This window comes from Suncus etruscus, chromosome 20 (assembly GCF_024139225.1).
Source record: "Suncus etruscus isolate mSunEtr1 chromosome 20, mSunEtr1.pri.cur, whole genome shotgun sequence".
Classification (NCBI taxonomy): Eukaryota; Metazoa; Chordata; class Mammalia; order Eulipotyphla; family Soricidae; genus Suncus; species Suncus etruscus.
The window spans coordinates 2008656-2028079 of record NC_064867.1 but is presented as its reverse complement, the minus strand read 5'-3'; the positions used below and the strand labels follow the sequence as shown (position 1 = coordinate 2028079).

The 19424-nt window shown below is 42.2% G+C and overlaps 1 protein-coding gene across 3 annotated transcripts in view; it reads right to left on the bottom strand.

Annotated features, from left to right (window-relative positions):
* SCN10A (sodium voltage-gated channel alpha subunit 10) overlaps positions 1–19424 on the bottom strand; it is a 98759-nt gene that overhangs the window by 48112 nt on the left and 31223 nt on the right. For 2 of the 3 annotated variants that reach the window (XM_049766375.1, XM_049766376.1), the window contains exons 4-12: positions 19060–19188; positions 18418–18509; positions 14570–14773; positions 14107–14170; positions 10508–10649; positions 10191–10388; positions 9372–9542; positions 5413–5715; positions 3141–3249 (exon numbers count right to left, since the gene is read on the bottom strand). In XM_049766375.1, the coding sequence (XP_049622332.1) occupies positions 3141–3249; positions 5413–5715; positions 9372–9542; positions 10191–10388; positions 10508–10649; positions 14107–14170; positions 14570–14773; positions 18418–18509; positions 19060–19188 (1412 nt within the window). The remainder of the gene's footprint in view (positions 1–3140; positions 3250–5412; positions 5716–9371; positions 9543–10190; positions 10389–10507; positions 10650–14106; positions 14171–14569; positions 14774–18417; positions 18510–19059; positions 19189–19424) is intronic. The other variant, XM_049766377.1, reaches the window with a different exon arrangement.

Sequence of the window (19424 nt, the reverse complement as noted above, 5' to 3'; positions counted from 1 at the left end):
TCACAACAGGGAAAGTAAGAAGTAAGGCTGTGAGGCTGCCTGGCTATTTCTAGAACCTGCCCAAAACATTGGAGATTAGAAACAGAATTGTACATCCTATTTTTGATCAAAATACAGAGACATCTGTAAACTTAAATCATAAGTTATGTGCAAAAGAAGTCTCTTTCCTTTAGGCTCACACTCCTATTCTCACACTCTTCCATTAGCATTTTGCTAAACCTGCTAAAACAAAAAACAACCCCTCAAACAAAACTCTCTCCTCCCCCCCCCTCTCTCTCTCACACACACACACCCCTCCCTCTACCTCCTAACATAATTTTATTATCTCTTCCCACAGGAAACTGTCTCTAGACGTCTAGAAGTCTAAGCATTGTTACAGGTTTTCTCCATTTGTTCACTGTTAACTCTTTCTCCCTGATCCAGTATGGCTTCTGCCTTCTTCCTCTCTGCCAGCCTTCTCTGGCTCAGATTACATAAGTCTTGCATATGGCCAAGGCCCTTGGATTATTTCCTCATCTCCCCTTTACTACTTAGTTTTTGCCTGGTCTTTCCAAGGGCAGGTAGACTCATGGCCCTGTCAGGTATCCTTCTGGAAGCTCTATTCCTGGATTTCTTCATGACACGTTGCAGTTTCTCAGAACCCAGCACCAAGCCATTTTCTCTTCTCACTGATCCCTCTATGTCATTATACTCACTTGCACTGCTTCAAAATCATATCTGTGGATTATAAAGAATTTAAATATTGGCTCTCAAGGTCAGCTTTGTTCAGGAGCCACTGATTACAAAGCCAATTTCCTTGGGAACATCTCTACCTACATGTTTTGAAGGACATCTGAAATCCATGTAGCCCAGATCATCTTGTGGCCTTCCTAGTGAATGCTCTTGGCATTTCTCCTTTAAGCCCTCGGGTTCTAACTTGTTCCATGTCCTTCTCTCCTACTCAGCAAGAGTGTTCACTGCTGTGCTTCTACTTCTCATCTTCTGAACTTGACAAGTATCAAGGTTTAGTTTGCATATGTTCAGCATGGTGGTTCATAGAGCTCAGTGAATCACCAAGTTCTTATTGGTGTGGCTCAAACTTTCTCAAGGAACTATTACTTCTAAATGGGTAAACTTTGACAATATTACCACACTTCTAATAATTTCAGCATTCAAAACATGTGTTGTTGTGTGGGTAAACTCTTCCCTCCCCCTCCCATAGAAGACCTTAAGTCCAAGAATCTTCTGTTTAGTAACTCCCACCACTTTGACTTAACTTGCTATCATCTTTACCCAGGTTTCCCTGAAAAAGTTACAATTTTCTCTCTCTTTTTTTTCTTCTTAATCATCACCCTCTACCTTGGGAGGTGTTAGGTCACACTCAGATATACTCAGAGTTTACTCTTGGCTCTGTTCTTGGGAATTACTCCTGATGGGACTGGGGATTGAGCTGAGGTTGAATTTATGTAAGGTCAGTGACTTACTCTCTATACCAGGATCCTCAAACTTTTTAAACAGGGGGCCAGTTCACTGTCCCTCAGACCATTGGAGGGTCTGACTATAGTAAAAACAAAACTTATGAAAAAATTCTTATGCACACTGCATATATCTTATTTTGCAATGAAGAAACAAAACAGATACAAATACAATATGTGGCCCACGGGCCATAGTTTGAGGACCACTGCTCTATACTATACCTCCATTCCCCAACTTATTGTTGTGTATCATACTCATTCTTCATTGATCTTAAGCTAGCTATTGAATGTCTGCTCCATGTCATTCACCAGTTTTCTAGTGCTGTAATATGGAGGGCGGAGGGTTTTCTCTTATATTTTGTAGAGACTGGGCACACTCAGAGTTGTCTCGGTCTTTTCTTCCCAGTCACTTTGTCCATCAGCTCTGCCCTATAATTTCTGGATTCAAATAGGTTTTTGGAACTCTCTCTAAGAGAGTAGCTTTTTCTAGAAAGGCAGATGTTGTCTCTGTTTCTATATTTCAAAAACTTTTTATGTGCATTAATATTGTCTACTAATCCCTGTTGCCCTGCCAAACCCTAAATATTAGGGTTCAGCCCAGGGAAAAAAGTGAGAACACAGAGCCCCTTCTCAGGTGCCACCATTTATAAACCCAGAGCTTACTACTGCCTTGTACTTAGGGGTCACTCCTGGCAGTGCCCGGGGGAACCATATATACTCCTGATAATAAAACCTGGGTCAGCTGTGTGCAAGTCATCCATCTACCTATTGTACTATCTCTCTGACCCAGACAAAATTAATTATGGCCTGGGTTGATAAATATCTGGGGTCTTCTCCGGTGGGGAGCAACCAGCCAAGCTTTCAGGTCAGAAGACCAATGCCCTTTTGTCTCCCATACTGGGCATGGCTGACCCCTACAACTTAGATACCTCCTTGGAAGAATCATTGAATTCCCACTTGATTGCTAGAATTCAGAATTAACAAGAATTTAGTTAAATTGACTGGTTAATTTACTTAAATTGTCTCCTAATGCCCAGTGTCATGGGAGATGAAGAAAGAAATTAAGTTATAACTGTGAAAGGAAAGTAATAGTCACAGGCACATTGGAATACATATTGTAATATGTATTTTTACTATATTGGAAAAATGAAAGACTCTTACACACCAAGTATTAGCTTGAAATTCAGCAAGCCCTGCATAAGGGCTTTTTTGAATACATAGCTTGAAAAGTTCATTGAGAGCAGATGTTCATTTGAACAAGAAATTAACTAAGGGCATTTCATTCCTTCTAGTTCCTCCAGAACACTCAAATTCTGTTGTTTCTGAAAAAGAATTCACATAGTACAGCAGATAGGGCATTTCCATGCACGCAACCAACCAACACAGATTTGATCCTCAACACCTCATACGATGCTCCAAGTCCACCAAGTGTGATTCCTGAGTACAGAGTCATGAGTAACCCCTGAGCACCACTGGCCATGTCTCCACCCTCCTCCCAAAATAAACCTAAATATAAAATGTTCCACATAAAACTCCATGTAGTGAAAAAAGGCTTACAGAGATTCATGGCACAAGAAGGAATATTAAGGGTCTTAAGACACAAAATGAGTGGATCCTTGAATTCAGAGTTGGGGTTTCCTTCTGTGGTTCACAGCATGGACTGACCTATAAAGGCATGGAACGTACCCTCAAGGACGGAGGTCATGATGCTGACCACGCTCATGGCTCTTTTCACACGGAAAGGCTCATTTAAGTATTCTGCAGACAGGAAGGTCTTCTGTCCAGCATCTGTGGCCTGTAGGTCATGAAGAGAGTTAAGTCAGTCTGCCAGAGTGCAGCCATCACTCAGCCTCCTGGATGCCCAGGGATACTGCCCTGAGCCTCTAATGTTTGGTGCTTGGAGAAACAAAACTGCAGCCTGGACTTGAGTGCAAGCTCATTCACATCACTGGAGTACAGGATAGGAGGCCAGTCCGAGTCCCAGTTTTCAGGAAAGAAGTAAGTTGAGCCAACCCAGGACTTCTCATTCCTGCCCTCAGATAGGGCCCAGTGAAGTCAAGAATAATGGGGTCTAGTAGGCGCTGAAAGACTGTTTCAAGTGTCCCTGAGATTTGAAAACAGGGAGGTGGGGATTTTGGGTAGCTTTTAGAGACTTCTTCAGGGAGTACAGCTGTTTTACACACAGAATTTCTCTTCTACAGTGGCTTTTCTAAGCCTCCCTTCTTATAAACTTGGATCTCTCCTACCTTTCCCCCTTCTAACTTCACCAAGGTGTGTCATTCCTTCCTTCCTTCCTTCCTTCCTTCCTTCCTTCCTTCCTTCCTTCCTTCCTTCCTTCCTTCCTTCCTTCCTTCCTTCCTTCCTTCCTTCCTCCCTCCTTCCTTCCTTCCTCCTTCCTTCCTCCTTCCTTCCTTCCTTCCTTCCTTCCTTCCTTCCTTCCTTCCTTCCTTCCTTCCTTCCTTCTTTCCTTCCTTCCTTCCTTCCTTCTTTACTTCCTTCCTTCCCCCCATAACACACAACAGTGTGCTATATGCTCTATTCTCCTGGCTCTGTGCTCAGGGGTCATTCAGTCATTCATGGCAATGTTGAGAGACTATATGCAATGCCAATGATTGAATCAAATACACCACACGTAAAACTAAGTACCTTAAAGCACTTTTTTTTCTATCTGCAGCTTCAGAGATTAAACCTAGAACCTAAGCCATGCGGGCATGTGCCTTACCACTGAGCCACATCCCCTTGGCCTCTTAACAAAGGTATTTCTTAGCATGGGAAAGCTCTGAAGGTTGGTTTTGACAGTTGGATTCAAGATTGGCAACACTTTTGGTCATTAAAGACATAATCTCTTTATTTTATGACCAGCTTTGTGTCCAGAGAGGTGATTTATACAAACTGCATCACCCTTACCCTCAGGTGGGATAGGACTGCCCGGACATACAGGCTATCAGTCTGGGAGGAAGGAGCATGAGGTATCTCCTATCTGCAATTCAGCTAGGATATTCCACCAAAGATCACAAGTTCTGCCATGTCACCTCTTGTGTCCAGAGGTGGCTCTTTCTGGGCTCTGTTTCTGGCCCTTTCCTTGGGCCTTGAAGGGACTCAGAACTTCCCATTAATTTCTATGTGTCTCTGTCCCTTATATCCTGGAGCTCACTAAACCCACCTCTAAATACTTTAAACTCTCAATTTGCCTTTGAGGCGACCACCTACTTTCTGCTGGAACCCAGAAACACATGGGTCCAATAAGAGGGAGCAATAAGGTAACTGGAATATGGCTCTGGTTCAACAGAACCATCTAACATATCCCGACCAGTCTGTTTGAGAATTACTCTGTGTTCTGTCTAGCCTAAGAGGGGAAAATAAAACACACTAGATGCTTCATTACTGAAATTGGAGAGAGAGATCAAATAGAATCTCAGCTCCTGATTCCATGAGACGCCCTAGTCTGTGTTACACTATGTGATTACTCTATTAAGCTCGTTAGTCACTCTTGCCTAATTTGTATATTTGGGTGAGTTAAAGCTGTTCTGAGTCAGGCAAGGGAAACTGCTTCTGCTAACATTTGTTCGGATGCCTCCTCAGATTTGTGTGGATTCCATGTGCCTACAATAGAGTTTTCATAGATCTCCAGTAGGAAGAGAAGACTCTTCTAATTCTTTTCTCCTACTCATTTATGAAACAAGTAGGTTTATCTCTAATACTGTGACAGTTTGGACAGAAAAGCAGCAAGGAGAAATATATAGTCACCTGGAAATAATCTCTATGGATGTTTTGCAGATCAAACCAGAAACCAGGTAAACCCAATCATTACACAGACACACAGACATACATACCCCTACTTGCCTGTCTGTAAAGTGAGACTCGGATAAGAGGTAGTGGGCAGAAAGATATTGATGGTGAATCTAGGCTTCCTGAGCTGCAGGGAAGCCTACGTAGTCTGGAATGATCACAAACTTACTGAGATATCAATGGTGCCACTGGCTGGTGCTACAGTCTCACTGGCTAGCAGTGTGGTTTGTCCATCTTCTCCAAGTCCAGACCCACGGTTGGGGGCTTCAGGCAGTGGGCTCCTAGGGAGAGGACCTTGTTGACTGACACTTCCACCCAGCAGTAGGGATCCCCGATTACTTTCTTGATCTCCTGACAGGACTCCTTCATCTGTGGTCCCATCAGGAAATGAGACATCTCGTCCAGGGACCCGGAAATGGAACACACTGCCATGACTAGCTCGGCGTCTCCCAGAGGTGAGGCCTAGAAAAGACTGGGTGTTGCCCCCAGAATGGCAGAAAAGAAGACAGTTAAAAGCTTGTCCTATGAGGGACGTAAGACATTCTTCCACCCTCTCCCCTTTCCCTGCACTTAATTCTTACCACCTTCCCATAGCAAATTCAAACCATAGGTCTAAGTAAGAAGCATTCTAGGTAGATATGAGTAGAGAACAGGAAGAGATTGTATTTTTAAAAGAGTTTTCTTGACTTACCCTAAAAAAGGGCCAGAAGAAAAGAAAGATAAAGGGTCTTTAAGATCAGAAAACAGGTGATTATGACAAAGGACATGCTAGAGGACAATCTTCTTATCTGAATGGGTCAGTTGTTTACCAGCCTCTGTCACAGAGCTGCAGAGATATCTAGACAGAGCTCCACATGCAATGCAGTGGCCTAAAAAGACACTACTGAAGACACAAGCACTGGGTGATGCTTGGTAAGTGGTTGTTAAATGAAACATGCACTTAGTTCTGTTGCTCATCAGATCTCTCATCAGAGAACTTGTTTTGTGAAGGAGGAGAGGAGACAAAGGCTTTATAGAATAACGGGCTTCCATGATCCCTGGAGAAAACTTCATATAGTCAACAATGGGGAGATTAAAGAGAGTTGCAGCCTAATTTCCTGGAAGAATAATATCTCCAAATCAATATAGATTTCCCATCAAAATCATCCTCTGAGGAAATTGTGTGTCTTACAGTTGCCAGAGAAATAAGCTAGTTCATAATTCCAGTCTCTGTAGAGTTACAGTGTTGCTGGACTAGTGTCCTCAGCATTCAAGGGAACCTGACCATAGGTAATCTGCTTTCAGATTATTTAGCAAACCAAAATATGGATTTTTTTTTGCAGAACGCTGCTCAAACTTCTGAGAATTTGTCTTTCTCTTAATACCCCTTGACACTATTTTATTAGAACACCCTTACTTATCCTCTATCATACAACTTCTCAACCAGAGGCTATATGACCCCTAAATTCCCCCAGAATAGTATAAGTGGACCACAAGTAAAAATTCCATAAATGGAGGGATCACACAATAAGACTGGAGGAAAACTAGGAAGCTACAGGAAGGAAACAAGGTAGAAAGGAACCGTAGATGGAAAGGGGCTGAGAAACATTGCACTTTATCACAAAACAAAAGTTCTTTTTAAGACACAGAAAAGTCTTATTCCTCTATGAGTTTTAAGAAAAATAAAAGACATTTAAATAATTCCCAGAGAGGCGGGGGGGGGGGGTAGGGAGAGAGGAGATGGGGCATGGTGATGGGAAGGTTGCTCTGGTGAAGGGGGTGTTCTTTTTTATGACTGAAACCCAACTACAATCATGTTTGGAATCACAGTGTTTAAATAAAGACATTATTACAAAAAGCAAAGAAAGAAATGATTAGACGATGACAGGTAAAGAAATATATACACGAATGCATGTTGTAAGCTTATATGTTCTTCCTCCTGAAACTCTCGAGACAACTTTGTTATATATCTTGTTATCCCACATAAAATTGGGGCTACTTGAAAAAAAAGTTTTCTCTCTTGATAGTTTGTAGTCCGTTCCTGCAATCTTCACATTACAAAAGGTACTTGATATGCTTTCAACTCATAAAAATCAATAAACTTTTCCAATTATGGAATCAAAAGAGTAGGATTGGTAAGCCCTTTTTAAACTAGGCTGACTAAATCATTTGTACCTAAGAACTCATGAAGAAAATCAAAGAAGAAATTAAGAAAAAATCAGTTCCTTGGACAGTTTCTCTTCAGTAACAAACAAGTATTTAAGAATAAAATTTAATAACTGGTGGAAAATTACCTCTTAATCTAAGAACTAGATTTAGGGCATATCCTTCCAGCAGGACAATTAATTTCTTACAGGTCCTCTGAAAATCCTGCCTTCTTGGATTTCCCACATGCAACTTAGAGCTGGACTACTGTAATGAAAGTGATTTCATATGTCATATTTGCCACATGATCATCTCTAAAAAAGAGGTTGCAGTTGTCTTCTTGGATAGACTGCAAGCAGTCAGCATTAGAAAACTTCCCAAATGCCATCTATCTGCTATTCCTTATGCCTAGAAAAATACTCTTGCTCATCCCCTTGAAGCCCTCAATTACTGAAGGAATGCCAACAACCATTACTCATTTTAATCATAATTTCTTTCATGAAGTCATTCTATCAACGAAGAATAGATATTTCCTCTAGTCTTCAAACACCATGTATGTGTTTCTAACACATTCCTTACCAGGTGTTTTATATCTGCCTCCTCGGCTCAAATCAAAGTCTCTGGAAAGGGGCCAAAGTTTAGTCATCTTTTTTTATGTTTAACACCTAGAAGTATTGAAGCAATAATACCTAGCTTCTTTTAATTTCCTCTTGAAAGTAACTACTGCCAGAGAGACAAGTACACACACACACACACACACACACACACACACACACACACACACACACCAAACACTCAGATGCTAATCCATGGAGGACTGACTGGAGTAGGAGGAGAAATTGAAGGTCAATTCAGGATGTTGTGTGTTTTTCCAGGGAAGCTGTGTTTGATCCTATTCAGTGACTTTGGAAGCCCAGGGAAAATCCTTTCGGAAAGATTTTTTAAACTATGCCCTGTGCCAGGTACTGTTTAAAGGAGGCAGAACAAGAAAGAGAAAATACCAGCTGCTGATAAATAGCAAGATGTGGGACCCAGTGATTTTGGGATACTTGTGAGAATGACTGTGTATACATATATATATTAAATATATATATACATATATGCATACATGTGGCTGGGCTGTAGGGTTGGTATCCCCCAAAGTAGAATATTCTTCAGGTGAACACAGGTAAAGAGATTAAAGGAAGAGGGGTGGAGGCCTGAAAAATAGCCAAGTTAATCTCCCCTCCCATATTGTTTATGTGAGAGCTACTGTCTTCCATTGGTTACTATTTCTCAGACCTGTGAGGAGGGAATTTACTGAGAAAGGGTTTTATTTCCAAACTTTCAAAAGAGAGAGATGTAGAAAGAAAGTTAAGGAACATAAGAAATATTAGAATGGGCAGTAAAATGTTACGGAAGAGAGAATATTTGCCATCATGTTTGACATAAATTCTGAAATTATTCCTAGGCTGCACTGTGTCACAGAGATGGGAGCAGAACTATTCTGTCTGTGTCAAGGAACAAGAGCTGCTGAGACTCAAGGCATGAAGTCTGGGGAAAGCAGGTTAAAAACTTCAGTACCATGGACAGGAACACCTCCCAGGCTCCTGATTTGCTTCAGAAAATAAAAAACCTAATCTTAAATGTCAACAAACACCTCAAGGTCAACATATCCTCTTAGAGTTTTCCTACAAACCAGAGGACCTGCCTACAATTAATGCACCCATCTAGTCGTCCAAATTCTGATGATTCCTCCTTCCTCCACTTTCAACTGCTCCAGTCTTGTCAAACACACCTCCTTCAGTCTCTCAGTATAAAAGTCTTTATGATCTTCTCTTTTCCCCATTCAAAACACTCTTAAACTATGCCAGGTTTCCAGCAGGGGAAGATTCTGATCAAGTGAAACATCCTCCTCATCACTATCTTCCAGCTAACTTTCTGCTAAATCCCAACCCATTTCCACCTCTTGTCTGTGACAGCTGCAAAGACAGAGACGATGGTCAGTGCAGCTGAGCTCCTTACCTTCTGGTGCTGGTTGTAGGGCTCAGATTGAGGAGATTTGTTGTCCTCTGTGGAGCCCTCTGACATCTTTGACTTCATTCTGTGCATCCGCCCACTGGAAGTTTTGAAAGCTGGAGGAGACCCACTGTAGGAGTGGAGAGAGCTTGTGTCCACTCCTAGTGCTTCCAGCACCTGGAGAAAGATAACAGCAGCTGTGGCCAACAACTTCTTAAGCCAACTGGAATGAATGTATTACAAGACATGTCTGTTGTGAACTGAAATGAAGATAATTAGGGCTAGAATCTGGGTGTGAGATTGAGGCATGGCAGGAAGAGCTAAATCTAAGTCACTTCCCATTTATCCACATGTAGTACACTCAGTCATGGTCCCTCTAAGCTTAATTTCCCAGCTCAGACCTCATTGCTACCTGCTAATGGAACATAGTTACGGTGTCTTCAGAAAACTTCCTTGGTGCCTCTAGGATAGATGGGGCACAAAAATACACTTCTCTTGCATCAAGATAGCTCTAACTCTACCGCACAAGTCAGGTCCCAGAGCTCCCCATGAAGGCACGATAAAGGTCATCTCTAAGTGGGTCATTTGCTTTGTTTGGTTTTACCCTGACCAATTCTTTTCCCTATATACTCTCTTTTTAGGACTACCCATACCACTAAAGATCAGGCACACAGTTTCATTCAGGTTAATTTTTAGAAAGCCTAACTTACTATTAATATTAACAGGAAATTACAGTTTCCTAAAATAACAGGCTTAACCTAAGTGATCCAGACCATGAAACACAGCTGGCTATCAACATCACAGCACCCCCACTCCCGCACCAACCTCCTGCTCCTTTCGGAGTAGTTCAAGGGCCTCCTGGAACTTTTTCTCCTTTGCTTCAATTTCATCTATAGTTGCCTGGTTCTGTTCCTCATAAGCCATGGTAACCACAGCCAAGATCAAATTGACCAGGTAGAAAGATCCCAGGAAGATAACAATCACAAAAAAGATCATATAGATTTTCCCAGATGCCCTCAGGGTCTATAGATTCAAGAGAAAAAAGAAAAGAATGGACCAAGGGGTCCTGATATTGTCAAGCTTCCCCAGCATCGGATCCTCCAGCATCCCCCCAAATATGTGGAGGACATGCATATCCATACCTGTTGGTAAAGGCGTTCCCAGGAATCCTGTGTCATGAGGCGAAAGAGTGAGAGGAAGGCCCAAGAGAAGGAATCAAAGCTGGTATAGTTATAATCTGGGTTGCTAGAAGTTTTAAGGCACAGGTAGCCAGGAGGGCATTGACTATGGCAAAAACAGAGAAGGTTATCCAGTGTAAAGGTCACTGTTCAGTGGGGACTGGGAGCTCAAGGTGGCTAAAAAGACCCTAGAATTTGGAGTCAGGTTCAAGATATGAACCTCCTTTGATAGCTGGAAGGTCTTGGATTCTTGGTCTCTTTAGACTTGAATTTCTTTTGCCCATAAAATGGAGATGCTCATAGTTTGACTTCAGAGTTTCAAGGAGAGGGGAAGCTAGGAAAGGTCAAGTGACTGCTTCAACACAATGCTGCAAGGTATTGAGCTATTTGCAAGCTAACAGCAGGGAGGGAAAGTTTATCTCAATAATGCAGACTTCAAAGGGAGACAGCTGGACTCACCTATAGAGTTGTTTTATTAAAGGACACTCATCAGCCATACTCACTGACCAATTAGATAGAACAATGAAGACATCACTTTTCATGCACTGAGCACTTGCTGTGCGCCTCTTGCTCCTAAGTGCTTTACAAATGCTATAATTTAATCGTCTTCACAATCTTTTTTATAATAGCCCCAGAAGCTGGACTTCAGAGAGAAGCTCCTAAACCACACAGATGCCAACATATTTATTTATGAGGAGAAATATAATCATCAAAAAGCTTATAAAAACTGACACAGGGAGGCAGACCAAGTTGAATAGGACTATCTGCTGAGTTAGGATGGAGGTCAGTGAACTAACACTCTCTCTCTCTCTCTCTCTCTCTCTCTCTCTCTCTCTCTCTCTCCAAAAGGAAGTTGATTTCAGAAAAAATCTGAACTCAGGGCATGAAGAGTGCTTTCATTTACCTCAATGGCATGGCCTGTTTGAGGAACTGGTAAAGCCTTGTCTGGGACTTCAGTAATTTAAATTATTTTTTTTTTACCAGTCCTTTCCTTGAGTCCCTCCCAATTCCAGATGTCCTAGCAAACACACAATGTTGGCCTGATGATAGCTATTTTCAATTCTCTAGCCAATCTTGCTTGAAAATCAAGTAAATCTGAAGGTACATTTGAAAGTAGTCTCTTAGTTTATTCCCCAAAGAAATTAGGTAATTCATTAACTAGCTAGCTAAACCATTACCTACAATGCTAGCTAACACCAAAGTATACTTCTTTTTGTTTTCTTCTTTCTTTTTTACTTATTTCTTTCTCTCTTCCTTCCTACCTTTCTTTTTCTTCCTTCCCTTACTTCTTTTCTTCTTTCTTTCTCTTTCTTTCTTTCTTTCTTTCTTTCTTTCTTTCTTTCTTTCTTTCTTTCTTTCTTTCTTTCTTTCTTTCTTTCTTTCTTTCTTTCTTTCTTTCTTTCTTTCTTTCTTTCTTTCTTTCTTTCTTTCTTTCTTTCTTTCTTTCTTTCTTTCTTTCTTTCTTTCTTTCTTTCTTTCTTTCTTTCTTTCTTTCTTTCTTTCTTTCTTTCTTTCGCAATAGCAAGAGGATGGACTAGAAATTGTTTATGCAAAAGAATGCTTGAAATCTTCAAGTCCTGATACTGGTCTGCCACCCAGACTTCACAGCATCACTGCTTTTGTTTAAGCTCTCACTGTTTTTTGTGCCAGATCAGCATAAGGTTTGGGGTTTTCAGACCTATAAGATTACCTCTGAGCTGGCTTTCCTTATCATCCAGCCCCATTCATCTCTCTCTCTCTCTTCTCTCTCTCTCTCTCTCTCTTTCTCTCTCTCTCTCTCTCTCATTTGGTCTGAACTGCAAGGACATGTTCTCTCTGGGAGCTGAGGCAGAGGCCACAGATATAGCCCCACAACTTGGCCATGGACAGACTGTACTGCACTGTGGCCGCTGATTGAGAAACAGGACCAAAGAACTAAATACCAAGAGAATTTGTGGAGAAAAAGGCCTGATAGATTGCAGGAATCCTCTCCTGCCATCCCCTCCTTGCAGCTCCACCTGAGAGGACTTTCCTTTCTCATTCCTTTCTTTTCTTTTTCTATACAGATCCCCACCCCTACTTCACAGACTCAAACAGGCCCTGCACCTCCTCAAGGCATGAAATCTCATAAACTTTGACCTTCCAGGTCCCAGCCACAGTGATGCCTGAGAACACATTTCCTGACCTGTCCTTGGGACTTTTGCTCATCTCAGTACCTGTGGTCAAGATAGCAGGCTAGGATGTGGGAACTCCTACCCTTATCCTCAGTTCTCATTCAGCTCCACATTCCCATGTGGCCTCCTCTGGGGACTTGTCCTCTGGTCCCCATATTGGGCTTCCCCAACCTGAGGGGCTTATAGTGCAGGATCCACTTGCCACACCATGCCTCTCTATGCATCTGATCATCATCTTACCACTAGCAGGCTGAATGTGGCTTGCAGAAATAGTTGGCTTGGATCACAATATGCAGATATTTAATAATATTAATATTTAATATAATATTTAATATTTAATAATAATAGACATTGTTTCTAGAACTGGTAGTCAATGTTTATAAACGGAGTACCTTAAATATTACTGTTGTAAGAGTTGTAATTCACTTTGGTTACAAGAAAAATTATTTAAAAACTCTTCATTTCCCATTTCTATTTTGTATAGAGGAGCTAGAAACAATAGACCCACCTTTCCACATGGACACCAAAACTTAGGCCCACTTTAGAGAAAACCTCCACTTTTATGGCTATGCTTTCTCATCTTCCCCAACCTCCCCTGCCTTCTGTGAGAATCTAAAGTCAGAATCTGACACTCAGAATATACTCCTGCTTTGTGGAGACAATGAAACCCATATGATGGAATTATAATTACACATAGAACATTTGACTCAAAGCCTTGCCCCTTGTGGACTGGTCACAGAACTTGCTTTGGCCAAGAGAGACATATAGAAGTGATAATGTGCCAGTTTCATGCTTAGGCCTCAAGAGACCTTAAATATTTTCACTTTTCCTCTCGGAACTATGATTGAGCCACGAGAATAAGCCTAAGCTGCTCTATGGAAAGGTGAAGAGACCAAAGGGAACAGAGGTAAGTCACTTTAGTTAAGGCCATCTTAGGTCAGCCAGTCCCCAACCAACACGCCCACTGTTTGCAGATACATGAATGAGCCTTATCCTTAGCCAGAGAACATGTGCTTAATCTCAGCCCAAAGTGTGAATGTACAGAATCATAAGCTTAATGAATGACTGGTGCTATAAGTCACAAAGCCTTGATAACATTATGTAAGAAAAATGAGCTCAAGAGTTGGAGAGATAAGTAAGTTGCATACCTTGCACATGGCTGACCTGTGTTTGATCACTTGAGCCCACCAGGGGCGATCCCTGAGCATAGAGCCAGGAATAGGCTCTGAGCACAGCTGGGTGTGGCAAAAAGGTAAAAACCTACCTCCTTTACTCCTATCTCATGAGCCCTGAGACTGTGGAAGTGTCATTAATTTCTTCATCTTCCCCAGGACCTTCGACTCAGTCCCTGTCCAAAACACACTGACAACAGGGAGAAAGCCTACAAGACATTGATACTTGGACACTCACCCTGCATCAGATCCATTGCCACAAAGTAAGGGATCACTGGTGCCATTCTTTATGTAATAGTAATCTGAAAATGAGATGAAATGAGAGTCACAGATGATTTTGATCTCTCTCACTCAAGACTTACGCTCTGAAGACAAACCCTCCTTAGAATAACCCTCCTTCAGAATAAAGCAAGTTTTCTTAGCTCTGTATCCCACACAGGCACACACAGGAGCCTAGAAAGGAGAAGATTCCCATCTGGAAAAAAAAAAGCTTAGCACTAGCTTTGGTTCTGAGTCTCCTGGGAAGAGAACAAAATGATTTGATCCTGGAGGTGTGACTCATTTCTTTGTAAAAGGGAGATTGGGCAACAGTAAGTGGTGAACCCCAAAACAAAATGCAGGAGAAGCATTTTTTCAGGAGAAAGAAGCAAAAATCTCTATTTATACAGATCTACTAAGACGAGGTTCAGTTTCAAGCAGACCTTTTCCCTGATGGCAGTCATTCCAAGCGTGTATTTCATAGGAGTCATTGGTTGTACAATTCTTGAGACAGTTGTTCTTGAGGTTGCCCTTGAAGAGCTGTAGGCCCACCAGGGCAAATACACTGAGGCAGAAGACGGTGAGGATTGTCACATCAGCCAGTTTCCTCACTGAGTGAATGAGGGCTCCCACAATGACTTTCAGCCCTGTGGGAAAAGGACAGAATTGCTGCCTTGGGTATGAGGCAGCACACACCCCTAAAACTCAAGTGTCCATCACCTTTTCCCTCCATCCTGCTGGCTTCACTCAAGTGGGAGCATTCCACACACTTTCAGGCCTAAGCCCAGTCCTCAGGAGAATATTGGAGCACCACAGGATGCAGAAAGAGACTCTTGCTTTCCTTAGAAATATGAAGCAACTAAGATCAAAGCTAACATTCATTACCCTACTTATTTTTGCTTTGGAACTATACCTGGAAGTGTTCAGGGGCTACTCTAGGGTATATGTGCTCAGGAATTACTCTTGGCAGGCTTGGGGAACCCCATGGGATGCTGGGGATCAAATCTGGGTGGCAACATACAAGGCAAATGCCCTGTTCACTGTACTTTCACTCTAGCCCATTCTTAGCCTTTAAAGAGTGATAAATTCCTGAAGGCAACAACTTGACTGAAGGCCTGGTTGAATCCCCATGATGTCCAGCTACTGTATGAGGTGTAAGCCACTGACTTAACTCCATCTATATTTCTTATCTTCTATTATTTACACTGTTAGCGAACAATTATTGCCCTTCCAAGTCCAAGTATCTTCTTATGTCACTTATATTCTGCCCTATCCCTCCATACCATCGCCATCTTTCCTGCTTAGTTGCCTCTGCCCTGTGGTCTGAGCACACATGTATGTATGCATTGGTGCTTGGCTGTTTCCTTTCATTGTTTATAGATCACAGATGAGTGAAATAACCAGGCGTTTCTTCTCCCTATAACTTGTTTCATTTACCATAACAGTGTCTAGTGCCAACTAAATTACAGCAAAAGGCAATATTTCATCTTTTCTATTTTCATTTTTATAGTAGAGAGGGACTGAACTGAGATCCTCACACATGCAAGGTAAATGCTTAACAATTGAGCCACATCTATCCCTCAACCCATTTTCTTTAAGTTGAATAGTATGCCATTATGTATAGAAATCACTATTCTTTGCCTACTCATCTGTCACTGGATATTTGGGTGATTATCTTGGTTATTGTAAATAGCACTGAAATAAACATAACGTAGAGATATATTTGATTTAGTATCTAGCTTTCTGCATTGACCTCAGTCTGAGGAGACAACTTGAGATTGGAAACACACGAACCTCAGTGTGTGTTTGTGTGTGTGTATGAAAGAGAGAAAGAGGAAAAGAGATATAAGCAGATATACAGGGAGACAGGAAAGAGAAACAGAGACAGAGAGATGAATGTAACATTGTTACCCCACACTTAGGGGGGCACACACAGTGCCTTCCTCCCAAAGAATTATTTGCCAAAAGGCCCGTTCAGAGAAATCAATCATTTGACCCTTTACGTGGATTATTGGCTGTAATTCCAACATGGCTGTGACATTACATTTTCTCTTTATTTGGTCACTATAGAAATCCAGCCTCAGCTTTCCTACAAAGAAATGTCAGTACCAAAGCCCGCCAAAAGTTCCCTGCTGGCTAGTTTATTTGTGACTCGTATTTCTAGTATAACCTGGCGCCAGCAGCTTGTTTTTCTGAGTCTAGCTCTATGATGGTAAACAATTATTTCTGTCCCCCCTAAAATCTATTTTTCGGCAAATACATAAACATCATAAATATCTCTGTCTCTCTCCTCCTGGTTTCTTGAAAAATCTGCTTTTTGCTAAACCAAAAACATCTCTAGCTCTTGTTTCACAGCCCTCTAGCAGGGGTTTATCTCACTTATAGGATAGTCGTTTTGATATGTAGATTCTAGGCCTGGTTCCCCATTGTACTTTCTCTGGAAGATCTCCTACTCTTTGTTTTCCCTGCAATCCAGAGCTTGTGCTTAAAAATGTCATCAGCTGAAAAATAAATTTGTCTCTTGTCCCATACAATGCATTTTGTGTGGTCTCATTTATTTCATTTTCATATTTCATATTTGTCCACTTCATGTTCCTGCTTATTCTCAGTGAGGATTATCTAACCCATTAAGTTTTTGCTTAAGGATGCTAACACGTGTGCAGCATAACATAGTATGTATATGTGTGAGAGAGTGACACAGAAACAGAGACAGACATGTAGAAATAGAGACTTAGAAGTAAATGTAACAATAGAGAAGTCACTAGAGACACTCAGAGTCACTAAGGTAGGAAAAGAAAAACTGAAAAAGGGATCTCAGGTCCCTATACAGCCAGAAACTAAGATAGGGGCTCAGAGAAGGGCTGTGTTTTACTATGGCAAATATAATTACATTCTTTGGGAGAGCACTTTCAGAGGAAGAAGAAAGGGACATGTTCTTGGATCTAACCTTGCCTTGTCTTTTTGGAGAACAATTAAGCAACTGAACATTGTATATTTAAGTCTCTGTGTTGAACATTGAATGAAGGCATGTGATGATGTGGTCTGGCCTTGGAGAGAAACACCATAACATTATTAGACATGTAGGTACTCATAGGAGCATTCAATCACCAAAACCTGAAGTGGGATGGAGTGTTCAGAGAGGTATCCGGGAGTCCTTGAGGAGGTCACACATTGGTAGAACCCAAGAAACAAGTATGAGATGAGCAAAGAAAGGAGCAAGGTTTCTCCTACAGAAGAAGCAGTGAGATCAATGGCTGGGAGATGAGCAATAACAGTATGTGTGGAAGAGTCTATGACATGACATAAAGTGGTCAGAGAAGCATGAGACATGAAATGTACAATGTAGGCAGGCCAGGTCTTGAAAGTAAGACTCAGATGCAGCCTTGCTCTGAGCAAGTGAGAGAGAGAGACACTGTGTAGAAGGACTGACTTCCAATCACAGAAGAGTTCTTGGTGGGAAAATTTGTCCTGGGCAATTGATCTAAATTTGCCGCTTTCCCCTTAAGTGTCAGAGAGAGTGTGAGATGCTAAATGCTTCTAGTTTTTACAAAAGGGGGATGGATTTCCCTGGTCAAGGAGTGGAGATAATTCATCAAGCCATAATGGGGAAGAGTTGGGTTGTCTCTTAGTGGGCATTGTAGGCCTCACCATCCTCTCCCCAACCCCCTGGGCATAGATGTGTTCACAGGGCTGTGGGTGACATGGATCATGGAAGCCCAGTTGAGAAGCTCTGGTGACTGGCCTTTTCCCTTTCTTCCTATTTCCAATTTTACATATTCAGTTGAAGGCATGAGTGTCTTCTGTAGAGTTGTCTGAAATTCCCAATAAAAAAATAGAACAATGGCTCTGTCATGTATGAATGGTGAGACCAGGAGGTTCATGGCTTAAAATTTTTTCTAGGAGTCAGGACATTAGCCTTGTGGGTCACACTCTGTTTCTTACCAGTCGAACTTACATTGTTCAATTCTGGGATGTCAAGTTTCAATATCTTTTTTTGGGGGGGGGTCACACCCAGCATTGCTCAGGGGTTACTCCTGGCTCTATGCTCAGAAATTGTGCCTGGCAGGCTTGGGGGACCACATGGGATGCCGGGATTTGAACCACCGTCCTTCTGCATGCAAGGCAAACGCCTTACCGCTGCTCTATCTCTCTGGTCCCAAGTTTCAATATCTTTTAATAAGGACGAGTTTCAGTCATTGAGCCCTTACAGGACTCTTACTAAAACCAAATGAGTTCATTAGACTGTGGAAATCCCAGTATTCTAGGAAGTATGCCAATGAAAGCAGCTCACCTGGTATCACAGACACTGTCTTTAAAGCTCTAAGAACTCTGAAGGTCCTCAGGCCCGACATCCCACGAAGATCTATTGCTTCACCAAGGTATCTGTCAGACCAGAACTCAGTTAACATTCCTGTAAGCAGAAGGTCCTGGTAAACCGTGCAGAGTAAATAAGGACACATTGGGGCCCTGGGACAGGGGTAGGGGATTAGAACAAGCCCAGAATTAATTATGCGATCCACCTATCAAATAGACTAATCTGATCATCCCAGTCTTTGAGAAACTTGAGAAGCGCTGTGGAGAAGCACATGACCTGGGTTGCTAAAGGTCCTTCTACAGATAGGCGATTCAAATGTGATGTGACCAACTGGTTTCACACACCAATTCCTCAGGGCCAGCACTTGCTTTTGGGCAGATTAGAGCTCTCTCTGTGACATAGGAGTTGTCAGAAGAGACTGAAAGCCTTTGGTTTCTTGCTGAGGCAGTAGGACGGATCCCAAACTACACCACAGCAAGTTGGTCTGCTGTTCCAAACGAGGGATCCAGATTAAGATCCAGAAAATCACCCAGTAGGAACCTGGACACACCCACAACCCCCCACCCCATTCCCAAATACTACAGACTCACATGGCTAACTGCATTGAGGAATACTTACGCCAGTGTAATGACGCTGAAATCCAGCCAGTTCCAAGGATCTCGCAGGTAAGTGAACTCATTTAGACAAAACCCTCTTGCCAGTATTTTTATCAAAGCTTCAAAGGTATAAATGCCAGTGAAGACATACCTGGGAGGGAAAGCGGCAAGGGAGTCTCTGGAGTGTCTGGAGAGAGCTGGAAGGGGGAACAGTTCCAGTTTCCCCCCAACTCCAGCTCTCTTCCCAGGTTCGGAGGGCCAGAGTGGAAGGAAAGGAAACAAGGAGCGGCCTGGAGGTGGGAGGGATGACATGGCTGAGACTCTGAGGGGAGGCAGAGGGCAAGATAGGCGATGAAGCACCATAAATGCCACCAGTTCCACCCACTT